This window comes from Heterostelium album (genome assembly GCF_000004825.1).
Source record: "Heterostelium album PN500 unplaced genomic scaffold PPL_scaffold2, whole genome shotgun sequence".
Taxonomy (NCBI): Eukaryota; Evosea; class Eumycetozoa; order Acytosteliales; family Acytosteliaceae; genus Heterostelium; species Heterostelium album.
The window spans coordinates 2,370,313-2,386,723 of record NW_008805064.1 but is presented as its reverse complement, the minus strand read 5'-3'; the positions used below and the strand labels follow the sequence as shown (position 1 = coordinate 2,386,723).

Sequence of the window (16,411 nt, the reverse complement as noted above, 5' to 3'; positions counted from 1 at the left end):
ATTCAATAATAATTTGATAATCATTGGTGTCAACAAATAAACACTAATCAAACATTTAAATTAAAAATAAAGAAAAAAAACAACAAAAAAGGTATTTAAAAGATGATATCATTCGAATGAACAAGAAAGATCACAAATCATGACTTACATTGTATCTGTATTTTCAAATATATTAGATTTACTCTTTTTTGATTCAAAAATATGGGTTATTTTCCTAAAAAGTATTTGGTGGTTGGATTAATCCAAATAATATTTCTGCTCAATTGCCTGACAAATGCAGAGAATGTTTCTCCAAAGATAACTTCACAGATCACCGGTGTCATGAAAGATGGATTAATTCAAGTGCCGATTTACTGTCGATGTAAAAATCAGATGACCTATTTGAATGTCTCTTTGGTACAGCCTTTTTTCAGTCCACTCCATGGAGTGTACTACCTCCCATGGGCTCAAAGTACAATAAATCCAATGGCTCCAGCCATCAGTATAAAAGTGAATGGATCTGAGAATCCTCTACTCTCAGGACTGACCTACCCGCTATCATTAATCGACAATCCGATGTACAAGAACATAACCGGTCTTCAGGACATCCAATTGCTCAGCCACCACTTTTGTGGCAACTATTCCAATATCAACATCACTTTTGAACATTCCTACCAGGACTTTCTTATGGTTATTTTCGTTGGAAATGCTGCCGTTCAAATCAATGCATTGGATGCAAACAACCACAATTTAAGTTCATCAACCTGGGAGTATGTTGGTCAAGGTGAAATACGAAACTCTACGGGTGGTGCTATCAATCCAGCCAATTGTTGCGATAATACTGATAGTAAATCTCTAAATAGTTTTGTTATTTTACACCCATCTACACCTATCTCTGCTATACAGTTGCATGTAACAGATGCTTGCAAATGTCCCAGTTGTAAACTCAACTTTTTATACTATGCATTGATTTCAATTGGAAACTGTTCAGATTCCACTCCTACCCCTACTCTTACTCCTACACCAATACAAAGTACAACTGGAATTATTGATATACCAGGTGGAACATTGAGTGCTAGTGGATCTGGTTTTAGTACCGGATCAACAACTGCAAATGGAAATGGTTCTGGTGCTGGATCAACAACAACCAGTGGTAATGGTTCTGGTACTTCATCAACAACAACAAATAATGGTTCTGGTGCTGGATCAACAACAACCAGTGGTAATGATTCTGGTGTTGGATCAACAACAACCAGTGGTAATGGTTCTGGTGCTGAATCAACAACAAATGGTAATGATTCTGGAGTTGGCTCAACAACAACCAGTGGTGCTGCATCAACAGCAACCAGTGCCAATGGTTCTGGTGCTGAATCAACAACAACCAGTGGTAATGGTTCTAGTTCTGGATCAACAACAACAAGTGGTAATGGTTCTGGTGCTGCATCAACAACAAATGGTAATGATTCTGGAGTTGGATCAACAACAACCAGTGGTGCTGCATCAACAACAACAAGTGGTAACGGTTCTGGAGTTGGATCAACAACATCAAGTGGCAATGGCTCTGGTACTGGATCAACTTCAAGTGGTATAGGATCAACAACAACAAGTGTCAATGGTTCTGGTACTGGAACTACAACATCAAGTGGTATAGGATCAACAACAGCAGGTGGCAATGGTTCTGGTACTGGAACTACATCTAATGGTTCTGGTGCTGCATCAACAACATCAAGTGGTTCTGGTACTGGATCAACAATAGATAGTGGCAATGGGTCTGGTACTGGAACTACAACATCAAGTGGCAATGGTTCTGGTACTGGAACTACAACCTCAAGTGGCAATGGTTCTGGTACCGGAACTACATCTAATGGTTCTGGTGCTGCATCAACAACAGCAAGTGGCAATGGTTCTGGTACTGGAACTACAACATCAAGTGGTATAGGATCAACAACAGCAAGTGGCAATGGTTCTGGTACCGGAACTACATCTAATGGTTCTGGTGCTGCATCAACAACAGCAAGTGGTTCTGGTACTGGATCAACAATAGATAGTGGCAATGGGTCTGGAAATACTACATCAAATTCCAATGGTTCTGGTGCTGGATCAACAACGAATGGTTCTGGTACTGGATCAACAACAGCAAATGTACCAGGAACTTCGACCACAACCAGTGTAGCTAGTACCAGTACTAGTTCAACAACAAGTTCAAATACTTCTCCAGATTTAGACCAAGATACAGGCAGTTCATCCGGAACTGGATCAACAACATCCAGTAGCAATGGTTCTGGAGTTGGATCAACAAGTGGCAATAGTTCTGGTATTGGAACAACATCTGCTAATGGTAGTGGATCTGTAGCCGGATCAACTACCGCCAGTGGTAATGGTTCTGGATCGATAACTGAAAATGGTAGTGGTTCCGGAAATGGTTCCACAACCAACGGTAATCAGTCTGGATCTTCTACATCCAGTGGCAATGGTTCTGGAGTCGATTCAACAACAACTAATGATTCTGGTGCTGGATCCACTGACAATAGTAGTGGCACTGGTATTGGATCAACAACAACTAATGGCAATGGTTCTGGTGCTGCATCAACAACGGCTAACGGTTCTACAAGTAGAAATGAACCTGGAACTGGACCGAATACCAGTTCCAATGGTTCTGGAGTTGGAACAACAAGTGGCAATGGTTCTGGAGTTGGATCAACAACAGCAAGTGGTAATGGCTCTGGTACTGGATCAACAGCATCAAGTGGCAGTGATTCTGGTGCTGGATCAACAACAACAAGTGGCAATGGTTCTGGAGTTGGATCGACAACAACAAATGGCAACGGTTCTGGTGCTGCATCATCAACATCAAGTAGCAGTGATTCTGGTACTGGATCAACAACATCAAGTGGTAATGATTCTGGTGCTGGATCAACAACATCCAGTGCCAATGGTTCTGGTTCTGGTGCTGGATCAACAACCAGTGCCAATGGTTCTGGTGCTGGATCTACCACGGCCAGTGGCAATGGTTCTGGTACTGGATCAACAACAACAAGTGGCAATGGTTCTCAAAATCCAGGCTCTAATCCTAGTGAACCGGGATCCAAATACCTTCTGGAATTCGTTACCTGGAAGGATACATTTAGAGCTGGTGAACCTTACGACAACCAACCTGAGTATATAAGTGGACTAAATATTGGATTATACAATGGTTCAGACTTGGGAAATATTGATTCTGCAAAACCATTCCTTTCATGGACCTCCAAGGAGGAGACTTATTCAGTTTCACTTCAAAAAGGTCAATACTGTGTTAAAATAGTTGATCCATCCAAAAACTATATTCCAACCGAACAAGGCTTTAGCGTTATCGACAAAGATGGAGTGGGTTGTTTCAACTTTGATCAAGATCAAACTAAATTTACTGCCGGATTCCTGAATGGACTTGGAATTCAATCATATGTATGGTCAGATGAAAATTATGATGGAACTCTCTTTGAGGAACCGCTATTGGATGGAGTTTCTGGAATATTATATCTAGAGACCAAAGGACCAGTTTCCCCAATTCGTAAATGGAATTCAAGTGACAACAGTGTCTCAATCGTAGATGGACTATCCGAAGGAAGATATTGTATTCACTATGATAAACCAAAAGATCATTCTTATCCAAATGCCACTATCTATGATAATTCGATAGATGAACATGGAGACAGTTGCTTCGATCTAAATAATACAACATTCACTCTAATAATCAACGCTGGATTCTTCCCTTTGGTCGATGAATCATCATCTTCCAACCCAGACTCTTTGGATATCGGACCAGATTTCTATGCAAACACTACAGGATCACATATTTTGCTCGAAGGAATGATTTACGAAGATCTAAACAATGATGGATTGAGGCAATCTACAGAAAAACCAATTAAACATGAAATCTCAAAGATAGACATTACCTTTAAAAACGGAACTAATATTGCCACTGTAATACCCGATTCCGTGGAGTATTCAGTCGAAGTTGGTACACCAATAGCATGGAGTTGGTCGATTCCTCCATCTGAAGAAGTTTGTATCAATGCAACACTCAGTCACCCAGATAAATACAAATTTGCCGTCCATGGACCATTCAACGATCTTGGTGAAACTGGAAGTAAATGTATTACAGCTAAACCAGATGATTACAGATTAAATGTTAATATTGGTTTAGCTCCAATATCGAAAAAATAAAACAATAATAACATAAATAAATAATTAATTAACAAGATTTAGATTCTATTTATTTTTTTGTTTCTCCACCGAGTTTCTCCATGGCTATTTGTACTTTAAGTTTGATATTTCTTCTGTATTTTCTAATATAAAATCCAGCAATGAATAATAATGCTACACCAATGACCGATGCAACAGTAGCCACAGCTATGACCCAGGTTTTTGTTTTCTTGTTACAACTGTCACCCTTGTCTTGGATGAGTAGAGAAAAATCAGGATCTATACTACATTGAATACACTGTGGCAAGTTAATTCCAATATTGACCAATCCAGAATCGGTTTTGTTTAAAATTTCATTCTTTGAGTATGTTGGACGTCCATCGGAGATCGATACTGGCATAAATTTACCATAGAATGACAATCCATTTTTAATGATTTTTAGATAGTTAATTGAGTTGTCCAATTGAGAGTAATTGATTGGATCTATTTCTTCACATTCAATAAAATCTTGCTCTTCTAGTTTTGTACTGAATACAACTCTTAACTTGTTAATATTGTTATAGTAGTTCCAATTATTGATATCGACTGATAGTTTGAGTGCGCCAGGTGGTAGTGTAAACGTTTGATTTGCAAATGACAAAACTCTTGAAATGTTTGAATGTTGAATCAGTGCCAGAATATTGATGTTATCTGATGTAGTGATTGTATAATTCAAATATTGAGTGTCATTGAAAATGTATGAGGTAAAATTCCATTTCGATGTAATTAATTCCTTCACGACACTACCTAAATCATCTACTTCTTGAATTCCAACCATATTGAAACTAAAGTCATATCCATTGGCAGTGATAGAGGTAACAGGTGCAGTACTGTTCGGATTAATCACACCTCCCTCATATAACCCTTTTTAAGAAATAGAAAAAAATAAAATTAATATCATCTCCAAAGTGTAAATGAAGCGATGATCTGGTACTTACTTGATTCACAATAATATCCAAAGAATCCAATATTACAAATACATTTTCCATTTACACATTGACCATTTCCACTACATCTGTCACCCAATCCACATTGAATTGGTCGGTTAAAGGGGTTAACAAAGATTTGAGGCATTGGAAAACTAAAATTACTAATTTGAATTGTAACATTTGATAGACCTTGTGAGAGTTGACCAGTATTGCACTCCCAAAATGAAGAAGTGATATTAATATTTGTACATTCTTGTCCAGAAATCACCAGTTTTGAATTGGCAGGAGAGAGGCCAAAATAACCATTGACCAATAAATATCCACCATTTGTATTTATTTCACTATAAGAAGAGACCACAGGATAGGCTTTATAAAGATTATTAGTTATAAAGAAAAATTAAAAAAATTATAGATATTGATTTATATATTTACTTTTAACAGGCAAAATACGATCAAATCTTAAATATGGTGAAATTAAAGTAATAAAAATGTTATTTGTTCGTAAGGGAGAACTTAAAGTGAGAACACATCTAATTATGTTTGGACCAAAGATATTAATAATACAATTTTGATCAGTGCTATCCACGATAGAAAAAAGTGCATTTTGATTGAATTGACCTCCAATATATAATTCTAAATGAGTTAGATTATATTTAGTAACTTCAGCACTTTCGACAACGGTTTCTTTGAAATATAAAATATTAGTAATAAATATTAAACGAATCTCAAATTAATACATACTGTCGGAAACCCATGAAATTGGAAAACTAATGTTCCTAAATGCTGAAAAAACTAATGTAGTAGATCCATTGGATGATAGTGGAGTATATTTAAATACTGTATTTGCCCTAATCATCTTAAAATTGATTTTAGGTGATACATCGTTTGCAACAAAATATCCGAGATTAACACCTGTGATGTATATGCTTGTATTACTTGCAGTCATAATAAAGTTATTATTATCCAATTTAGGATCTTAAAGATATATTGTCAATATAATTGAGAGATAAAGATTCATAAAATAACTACTTACTACATTCAAAATTTGGTTCAATCTCTACAGAAGAAGGTAGCTTTATATTATTAGTAAAGGAATAATTTCCATTTAAACACTTAAGGCAATCAGGAAGCTTTGTAATAGTGGTATTCAAGAATGAAATTTGATTGGCACTGCAAAATGAATTTGGGATACTTCCAGATAAGTCAGGATTGTTACTCATGTCTACTTTGTCTAACCAAAGATTTGGATAATCGGGTATTTGTCCTTGTAGACCATTGCCACTTAGTACAAATTCAATATTTAAATTCTCACTGAATTGATCAGAAACTAACCATTTCGCAGGAGGAAAGGAATTATAGTTAGGAGTATTCGTGATACTAAGTGTTAACACTGGTATCATATTGGTTGGAATATCTACTTCTTGTAAATACCTAAGATTCAATTAATTATAAGGTTTGTAACTTTTGGAATAATAAATGCTTACACAAAACCAAGATTAGGTAGATTTGTAAGGTCCATTGGGGTATAACTATAAATACGACATAATGTTCTATAAAAAATAGTTAATATGTATATATATTAGATAAATATTAAAATTCTTACACAAATCTTAATTTAGAAACATTTTGAAAGTCTAAAATCATATTCTTGTTTGGTCCACCGTCTGCATTTCTATTTTTGGAATGTTAAAATTATAAAAAAAAAGTTTTTTTTAATATTTCCTTAAATACCTACATATATCCAATAATAATATTTAAAACATATTTAATTCTTTTTACTGATTTGTTTTCATTGAATTGTCTATACATTTTTGTTTTAGAAAAAGTAAATAAAATAAAAGCAAAAAAGCTTGAGATATACTTACAAACTATTTAATTTTGGAAATTGGGCAGAATTAAAAGTAAAAGTATCTCCATTTTCTGGTAAAATATGACATGAAGTAGTACTAAATGAAATATTAATACTAAATAGTAGACAGAGAAAAAAAATCAACATACATTAATGCGACTTGATCATGAACTGCTTGAGAAACAAATAGTTCGCATGGTCCATTCGAGAAATTGATAACAACAGTGAAAGCACTATTTAAAATGAACATGGGGGCTGTTGGAATGTTGAAATCTCCAAGATTTCTATTGTACAGGTTAAATATTATTTTTTTACTTTAAAAAAACAATTTTAGAGAACTTACAAATTTGATAGTTTTAAGTATCTAGGAAATTGGGGTGAAATCTCACCAATATAATTTGATATACTAAAATATGGTATGTTAGAAACTAATTCATTTTGTTTCTTCAGCATTTATAAATAAAAACATACTCGATCCTTTCTAATACTTTTTGATTTGGATTATCCAATAGATCAAGAATACTTGTGTTGTTATTTCTATTTGTGAATCCTCCAGTACCTGTGGAAATAGTTAATGAATTCAAACTAGGGAAATACAAATCAAAATTGACTGGATCTCCGCTATCCGTTTTGTAAATAGGTCCTATATGACTAAAAATATTGAATCTAAATTTTAATAATCCATTCTCAATAATTCAGAAATATTTTAATATTACATGGATGAAATATATTGCTCTGTTCCGTTAACACCACAAATAATGCTTCCTGCATTGTTTGGAGGTATAATCTTCAAACAATCAGTCTCTGTCAATGACCAGTCCGATTGATAGAATCTAATTAACCATCTTAGAGAATTCACTAATAGATCAAATTATTAATTAATAAATCTCTTTTCTTAGTTCATTGTTTGTTAGTGTCATAAACATACATTGTTGTGCTTCTATTTGTTGAGCATTTGTACCAAATAGATAAAATAGAGATAAAATTATAAATATCAGAATCTTTATCATTTTTAAATGTGTTTTGATTTTTTGTTTTTTGACTTAAGTCATTACATTAACTAGTTAGCAATTAAAAAAATGTAGAAGGAAAGAAAAGAAAAGATTAATCATCAGATATTTGTAAATATAAATTTATAACCTCACATCCAAAAGATTTTTTTTTTTTTTTTAAAAGAATGAATTTTTGAAATAAAGGTGCCGCTTTCATCAGAATGTTAAAACATGGTGATTGCGTAAAAATTTCCCAAACAACTATTATTAGATTTAAATAATAAATTTATAAATCGATAAACTTGAACAATAATAAAATTTTTTTTGGCTCCACAATAGGGAAATATTTATTTTGTGTATTCAATACCCAAATTGTTGGCAATTTCAATAAAATTCGATTCCACATCATCCACAGAGAAAACAGAAGCTTCTGATATACACATTGAACTAACTAGTGAATCAATATCAAAAGACGTTGTTTGGTTACTGGGATTTAGCAAGCATATCAATGATTCCAATAATGTTTTAAATTCGTTTGCATTAATGTTATCATCATTATCGTGATCATATAGATCAAAGCAAACTAAAATAAAATTAAAATAAAATTAAAAATCATTAATATTTTAACAATTAAAATTATTTATATTTATAAATGTTATAATTATTACTTACATTTAATCTTTTCGTTCAATGTACCTTTTGTAGTAATTGCGACCATATGAACAAAATCATCACAAGTGATCAAGTCATCCATATCTTCATCGAGTAGCTTAAATATGTTGTTGATAAAAGCACCTTTGTAACACCAAGCACTTGGTAAAACAGATTTGCACAATTCAAAGAATTTGACTATACCTATTCCCAGTTTCGATGCACTAATTGAAATATAAGATTGGAATAAATCATATAGTTTCTCCAACTCTGTCTTGGATACTAAATTAATTTATAAAATATATTATTAGATTAATAATTAGACAAACGCCAAGTCATATTATATATTTACAATTATATCTATCACTCCACTCTCTAATTTTCTGTTTCTTATTTGAAATTTGAATGTTCTTGATGGCCATAAACTTGTTGGAGCTTCGCAACTGTTCTATTTTGTCAGGTTGAATGTTATCAAACTCTGATAATACAATGGTTAAAAGATGATCGACATTATATCTGGTGTTCTTGACGATATTCATTATTTCCTCAGCAGATTTAGAATTTAATATTGCTGTTTCGTTCATCTTTAAACAACACAGAGCAACTTGGAAAAGAACATTGGTACCCTCATTGAAGAAACAATCTACAACTCTGAGTCCCAACTCCATATGACCGCTACCAATGAAGAGACATAAAAACCATGGTAATATAATCATTGACACCGGGCAATTTAATTTCTAGAATAAAAAAATAAACATTAGTTTTACTTTCCAATTAATTAACAATAAACTCTATTTACCTTTAAATGATTATCTAGATCTGTTAGATAGGTTGAGAAAAGATATTCAAATGTTTTACCATCTGCAATTGAACCAACCATTCCAGGTCTATAGTTATCGGGAACATAATCTTCACAGAGGGTACATAATAACCAAAATGCTTCTTCTTCTTTTAAGAATAAGAGGAATATCGCGGCGATTATATTCTAAAAAAAAAAAAGAAATAATTAATAATCTTGGCTATTAATTGCTATTGATAACAAAACTGCTTACCATTGATTGACAATAGCCTACAGATGGATTTCTCCAGGAATAGGCTGTCAGGATATTTCTAAGAGATTGAATTCCTTGTTCACTTTGGTAGAAAGGATGTTCTGGAAAACTTCTTTTCAAGTCCTTTGAGATATCGATGGTCGATTGATTGGTTTCATTCTTGTGTTGCTCGAGTAGGTGTTGATAGTAACCTGGTGGATGGCAATAGGGCTTATAGAGTGATCCAGATGTCAACATCCAAATTAGTCGACGATGCTGGTCTGGAATACCACCACGTATCAGCGCCTTGAGCTCGTCAGTCTTGATCATCGATATTCCCTCGCCATGGAATGAAAAGTACTGATCCCAAAGATGACTCTGTTGTACTTGGTTGAGTTTGTAGGTGTTTGAAAAGTCACGTGAATTCTCGAGTATCTGATCGGGCATTCCAATGACTTGGTGTAGAGGCTCGAAAATACCACTGGAGTTGGTACCGTTCTGAATGGATGGGTTGGCATCCTTCCAGAATTGTCTAACGATATCGTAGTGAGTTTCGATTTGGTTTGAGAAAAAGTAAAAATGTTGTTGTTTGTCGATGGTGATTCTCATGGTTTGTCCACGATTGCCAAATGCCTTCTCGTTGGAAATGGTGCAGATCTCACGAAGTGGAAGCACCAATTGCAAATCAATCGAGCCAAAACAGAGAAAGTTATTGGAAAGATATAGTTTGCCTACGATATCTTGTGGATGGCTCTTCCAGAGAGTGACATGGAATTCTTCGACCAACAGCTCGGAAGTCGGTAGACCAAAGAGAGTCTGATAGTCCTGATGCTTTCTCTGCTCTTGAAGCATCTCTTTGAATGACGATACATTGTAGTGATTGGAATTGGGCGTTGTCATTGATTGAGTGTTTGGACTGCATCCACCACCACCATAGCCATAAGATTGATGAAGTTGATATTGTTGCTGTTGTTGATATTCCATACAGATTGAGTTGTTTAATGAGGTAGGAGTGCTAGCTGATGGAGAAGACGGCGCGAATGGTGATGTGTAGCCGGTGCCAGTGAGCCAATTGTTGTTTGCGGTGGCAGTCAATGGTGAACTGTAGTGTGTTGAGAAATGGGGTTCGTAGCCAGCGGGACCTGCACCCGATGTGGGTGGAGACAAGCTGAGTTGATAGAGATAGGTGGAAAAAGAAGATGACTCATTGGGAGATGACTGTGAAAAGTAGGAACCAGACTGCTTCAGTGACGATGACGGTGTGTTGGATGGCGCACTCGGATAGAGGTGGTGTGAAACAGATAGTGGATTCGAACGGTTGATGAATGCCGGTGAGCATGTGGAAACGCCACCGCCACCCGTCTGGCTGTTGACCAATTGTGGTGATGAAGAAGAGAGTGGAGAGCTACTGCTACTGTTGTTGTTTTTCTCGGCCGCAAACAACATTCGATTCATAGCAAACTTTCTTATTTGATCGAGAAGCTGAAAGGTTTCATCGACCTTGAAGAAAGTATGAAAAATAAACTCCTTGGACTCGGTCTGAATCTTGATGGAATCCGTCAGGAATTTAAAGTAGCTGGAATGTGTTGTCTTTTTCATCTCTACGATATCGGAAAACAAAACCTTGATCTTTGTAGGAATGATTCTGCTATAGAAACAAATATAATTTTCTGAAATGTACATACATCCATGTCTTTGTATCTTATCCATTAATGAACATGAATATTCTATACATTTAATAAATAGAATAATTGGTTTGTTAACATTATTACAGTTTGTTATTTTGTTTTTCTGATAACTATAATTTAATATATAACATACGAGTGATTAATGTTTCACTTTCAAGAGAGAATCTCTTTTTAAAATTCTTTTCCTTCTTTCTTTGATCTTTATCTTTTAGTTCACGTTGTTTTTCCTGTGTCTTGAAATTCTCCTCATGAATGCCCAGACAACTGAATTTCAAACAAAGATATTCAAATATTTCAGTGGGATCGTTGTTCATCTTTTGGATCGATGGCAAGATATTTTCATTGATCCAACTCCACATTGATTGAATTTCCTCCCATTCATTCGATTCACCTATACAATGAAAATATTTATTCTTTAAACATATCTTAAACTAATTATAATAAAAAGAGATAAAGTTAATATAATTTTCAAAAAAAAAAAAAAAAAAGAATCAATCAAATAAAAACTTACATCTGAAATAATTGTTATTTCATTTTGTGGAATTAAAGATACAACTTCATTAATTAATGAGATGGTTGTATTTCTCTTTAATACTGTGAAATAATCATTCTCTTCAACTGGAATCCATATTTTTCTAGAGTTTCAAATAATTGGTTGTAAATTAGTGAAAAGTGGGAAAAAGGTGGCAATGAAAACAACATACCTAAAAGTTACAGATTTTGGTTTTATCCAACCCATATTTATAAAGAATATTCCAAACGATCAAAAGAATAACAAATGACTCCCAGTACTCTATTCCAAGAATATTGCTAAAAGAATAAATAAATTCCAGTAACAAAAAATAAAATGAAGATGGAATGGAAAAAGTAGGATAGAATTACAAAATTCAATTAAAAATACAATTTAAAAAAGATAAATACATTAAACTAATAATTAAATATATTTGCAATATTTGATTGATTGGTTGGTTATTATTATTATGATAATTATTAAAACAAATGAAATAAACTAAAAATTTAAAAAAGGAAAAAGAATTGATTAATCATATACCCCAATTTAGATACTATTTAAAATAACAAATAATTAAACTATTATTATAATAGTTAGTAACTAAAATGTATGATTAGTGTAGGTATAGGTAGTGTGTGTATGAGTGGATGGGTAACTAGTGTGTGTGTGTTGTGTGTTTGTTTTTAAAAATAAATACTAAAAGTAGTTAGGTTTTTTGTGAAAGTTTGAGGGTTTGAGTATTATGATGTGCTCAATTAAATCGGTAAATTTTGATATATATAAAAATGTTAAATAGTGTAATCTATTAAAGAGAAAAATGTTAAAAATTAAACTATTTTAATTAAACTGGTTGGTATGAATAAAAAAAAGTTAAAAATAAGGGTGCTATTTCTATTTCATCGGTATTGTGCGATCTCTTACAATGCTATTAGAGATAATTAAATAAATATATAATATATATATAAATATATATTTATAAAAATAGGAAAAAAATATAATAGAAAATGGTAACTTTAAAAATCTTGTACAAAATAATTTAAAAAAGGTTGATGTTGTAACTAATCATATGATTATATCCAATGTTGTTGCTGTTGTTGCTATTTCTGTTACTTTTGCTGGGCCAATTTTAAAGATTTATATGAATATTGTTTTGTTGTTGCAAAATCCAAACCAAACGTTTGTCTTTAAAGATGAGTGGAATGAAAATAGATGGATATTTAAAAGTGATTTGTGTTACACCTTAAAAAAGATCTACTTTTAAATTATAATATAAATATATATATCAATGCAGCTATCTACTATTACTATAATATGCCAACTATTGTTGCTGCTGTTGTTGTTGTTGTTGTTGTTGTAAATTCTGATAATGAAGTTGATTTGACAGATTGATTTTTAATGTATTATTATAATAATAATCAAATAAATGATGGTCAAGATTTGATATTTATGGATGTATCGAAAAATGGTTGATTGAATATTTCTCTGTTCCGGGTGTTGATTGTTCTGTGTTGTTGGTCACCAACAAGTCAAGTTAATGAACTTTATGATATTTGCTAAATCACCGGCCTATGTTGTCGAAAACTAATATCAAGCTAAACTGATGAATTGAACCGACTCACACACACCTCTAACTATTTAAACAATTAATAGTAGCAGCAGCAGAGATAGGAAGGTAAACATATAGCAGTACTCTCTACAACAAGTGAATTTCGATTTGATCTTTAATGACTGCAAACTTTTTTTTCTCTATTGCGTGCACACAGAGAAATTATTAACTATCTGACTTTGATGTTGGTGTTTGTGTTGGTTGTTGTGTGGTGGTATGAATGATTGTTTGTTTTTTTAACACTGTTTGTTATTATTAATTATTTACTACTAATATATATGAAATATGTATGATTGTACGATCGTATACTGTTGAATTATAATTTAATAATAATGATCATTTATACATTCATATTTTCGAAATTGAGTGTTCACCTTGCTTTTATGATGCTTAAGATTTGTAGATTCGCTACAAGAGAACTCACAATTAGTACTACTGATCTTGTTTTACTGTTATTTATTGTGCGTTGTGCTAGCTTTCTTTTCGATAATAAAAAATGAAAATAAAAATACACACAAACAAATATGTTAAAATATGTTCGTTTTTCTCGTGTGTGTTGTTTTGTATTGTTTGAGGTTGTTTCTCTGTGATTGCAAAGATTATGATTAAAACTTAGTGTGTTGCAATTTTTAATTGAGGTTTTAAATAAATAAAAACTTTAAAAAAAAATATGAATAAACAGAGAATCAATTTTTTTATTATTATAATAAAAAAATTAGACTAAAAATAAAATAAATAAATAAAAAAAATTATAAAATTACAAAAATTATAAATAAATCTAGAACTCTCATGATTAATGGGTTATAGATAAAATCATAATAAAGTGGGGGCTGAAATCGAGATTTTTTAGATAATCTAAAAAAGAGTTAGATAATAGATATTTTTATATTTTTCAGCACTGGCAACAACAAGGACTTGAAGTTAATAAATCCAGGTTTACAAAAAATCAATAGCATTCTGGTATATCTTTTTTAAAAATAATAATAAAAAAATAAAACATATATTGCAATAAAAATAATATTATTATTATTTATTTTTAATGAGTTTGACCAAAATGAACTAGAATGATGACGGGTAATTTTTGCAAAAATTTTATGATCTGGGTGACTACTTTCGTGTTGTTCACATATATGTGTGTGTGTGTGAGTCATTTTTAATATTATTGTACTTGTATTGTAAATATATATATTTTTATTTTTTCATTTTACCTATATACATAATTTTCAATATTGAAAAAAAAAAAGTTATAAAGATGCAAGATAATAAAGTAGTTGATCGTAAACATTGGGAAGAAGCTGGACAAGGTCATGTATTCAATTGGTATGACGAACTATCGAGTGAAGACAGATTGATCTTTGAAGAAGATTTAAGACAAATCGATGTTGATGAAATAAATACTATTTATAAAAGATTAATTGATGAAAAGGGTATGTTTATTTTTATAATATATTAGAAAATCTATTACTTTAGTAACTTACAAAAACAAATAAAAGTGAATCAAAAGATCAATTTATCATATCATGGATTTGAAAATGTAAAGACAATCGATTCTCTGACAACTGAAGACAGAGATAGATGGGAAACCATTGGACATAAATTGATATCAGAGGGTCGTGTTGCTTTGCTATTGCTAGCGGGTGGACAAGCAACTCGTTTGGGAACAACATTCCCCAAAGGACAATATGGTATGAATTCTCACTGATTTCAAGTGATAAACAAACAATATTTGTTATTTATTAACAACTTGACCTATTATTATTAATAATCCAGATATTGGATTACCATCAAAGAAATCATTGTTCCAATTACAAGCAGAGAGAGTTTTAAAACTTGAACAAATGACAAAATCAAAGATGGGAGTCACTGAAATGAAACCAATTCAATGGTATATAATGACTAGTAAAGCAACACATGATGCAACCATCGAGTTCTTTGAGAAGCACAACTATTTCGGTTTATTGAAAGACTCTTTTTTCTTTTTCCAACAAACAATGATTCCTTGTTTAACTCCAGAGGGAAAGATTATCAATGAAACTTCATCAAAGGTAATATTGTCATTCTTTTAAGATATATAAACATTCTTATATTAATAATAATAATATTATAATCGTATTATTTAATAGATATCATTATCACCGAATGGAAATGGTGGATTGTATCATTCATTGTTGGTTAGCGGTGGACTTTCAGATATGAGATCGAAAGGAATAGAATATATCAGTCAGTATTGTGTGGATAATGTTTTGATAAAGATGGCAGATCCACTTTTCCTTGGATATATGCACGACCAACAAGCAGATTGTGCAGCCAAGGTTGTTGCCAAGGTCGATCCCGAGGAGCCGGTCGGTGTCATGGCGCTTCGCGATGGTAAACCTTGCGTACTAGAGTACAGTGAGATCGATCGTGATTCTAAATACCTGCGTGACGAAGCAACCGGTCGTCTTACTTTCAACTACGCACACATTTGTATTAATAACTTTAGTTTTGAATTCCTCGATCGCATTGCTTCGAGTGAATTGTCGCGTGAACTTCCATATCACGTGGCCACCAAGAAGATTCCCTATGCCAACGAACAAGGTATTCGTACGACACCGGACGCTGTCAACGGCTGGAAGATGGAGATGTTCATCTTTGATGTGTTCCCATACTCAAAGCACATGGTTTGTCTCGAGGTAAAGAGAGACGAGGAGTTCTCACCACTGAAAAACAATGCTGGAATGGCCATACCCAAAGATTCACCAGAGACATGTCTGCGTGATATCTGTCAACTTCATCGTACATACATTGAAAGAGCCGGTGGCAAACTTGACTTTTCAGAATCAAATATCATTGAAATCTCACCGCTGATTTCATATTCCGGTGAATCATTGGAGACAATTGTTTCAGAGAAATTGATATTACTACCCAAAGAAATAAAGTAATAAATCTATGGATTTGTCCACCCACCACAGATT

The 16,411-nt window shown here is 32.8% G+C and overlaps 4 protein-coding genes across 4 annotated transcripts; 2 read left to right on the top strand and 2 right to left on the bottom strand.

The window, feature by feature from the left end:
• Positions 1-201: 201 nt before the first annotated feature.
• Positions 202-4,182, top strand: PPL_02227 (beta strand repeat-containing protein; the record flags this gene model as incomplete). Its single annotated transcript, XM_020573219.1, has 1 exon — positions 202-4,182. The coding sequence occupies one exon, from the start codon at positions 202-204 to the stop codon at positions 4,180-4,182; it is 3,981 nt and encodes a 1,326-aa protein (XP_020437336.1).
• Positions 4,183-4,231: 49 nt separating this feature from the next.
• PPL_02226 (Epidermal growth factor-related protein 1) lies at positions 4,232-7,988 on the bottom strand (the record flags this gene model as incomplete). Its single annotated transcript, XM_020573218.1, has 12 exons — positions 4,232-5,064; positions 5,139-5,495; positions 5,562-5,813; positions 5,871-6,104; positions 6,163-6,440; positions 6,614-6,679; positions 6,733-6,801; positions 6,995-7,075; positions 7,128-7,211; positions 7,450-7,629; positions 7,695-7,836; positions 7,907-7,988. 12 exons carry the CDS (start codon positions 7,986-7,988, stop codon positions 4,232-4,234), a joined length of 2,658 nt encoding a protein of 885 aa, XP_020437335.1.
• A 329-nt stretch (positions 7,989-8,317) lies between these two features.
• PPL_02225 (uncharacterized protein) lies at positions 8,318-12,079 on the bottom strand (the record flags this gene model as incomplete). The annotated part of the gene is made up of 8 exons (XM_020573217.1): positions 8,318-8,553; positions 8,643-8,903; positions 8,974-9,358; positions 9,421-9,606; positions 9,674-11,379; positions 11,474-11,771; positions 11,852-11,975; positions 12,045-12,079. 8 exons carry the CDS (start codon positions 12,077-12,079, stop codon positions 8,318-8,320), a joined length of 3,231 nt encoding a protein of 1,076 aa, XP_020437334.1.
• Positions 12,080-12,636: 557 nt separating this feature from the next.
• uap1 (UDPGP type 1 family protein) lies at positions 12,637-16,378 on the top strand (the record flags this gene model as incomplete). The annotated part of the gene is made up of 7 exons (XM_020573216.1): positions 12,637-12,648; positions 12,837-12,905; positions 14,354-14,377; positions 14,710-14,884; positions 14,951-15,142; positions 15,228-15,502; positions 15,581-16,378. 7 exons carry the CDS (start codon positions 12,637-12,639, stop codon positions 16,376-16,378), a joined length of 1,545 nt encoding a protein of 514 aa, XP_020437333.1.
• Between the last annotated feature and the right edge of the window lie 33 nt (positions 16,379-16,411).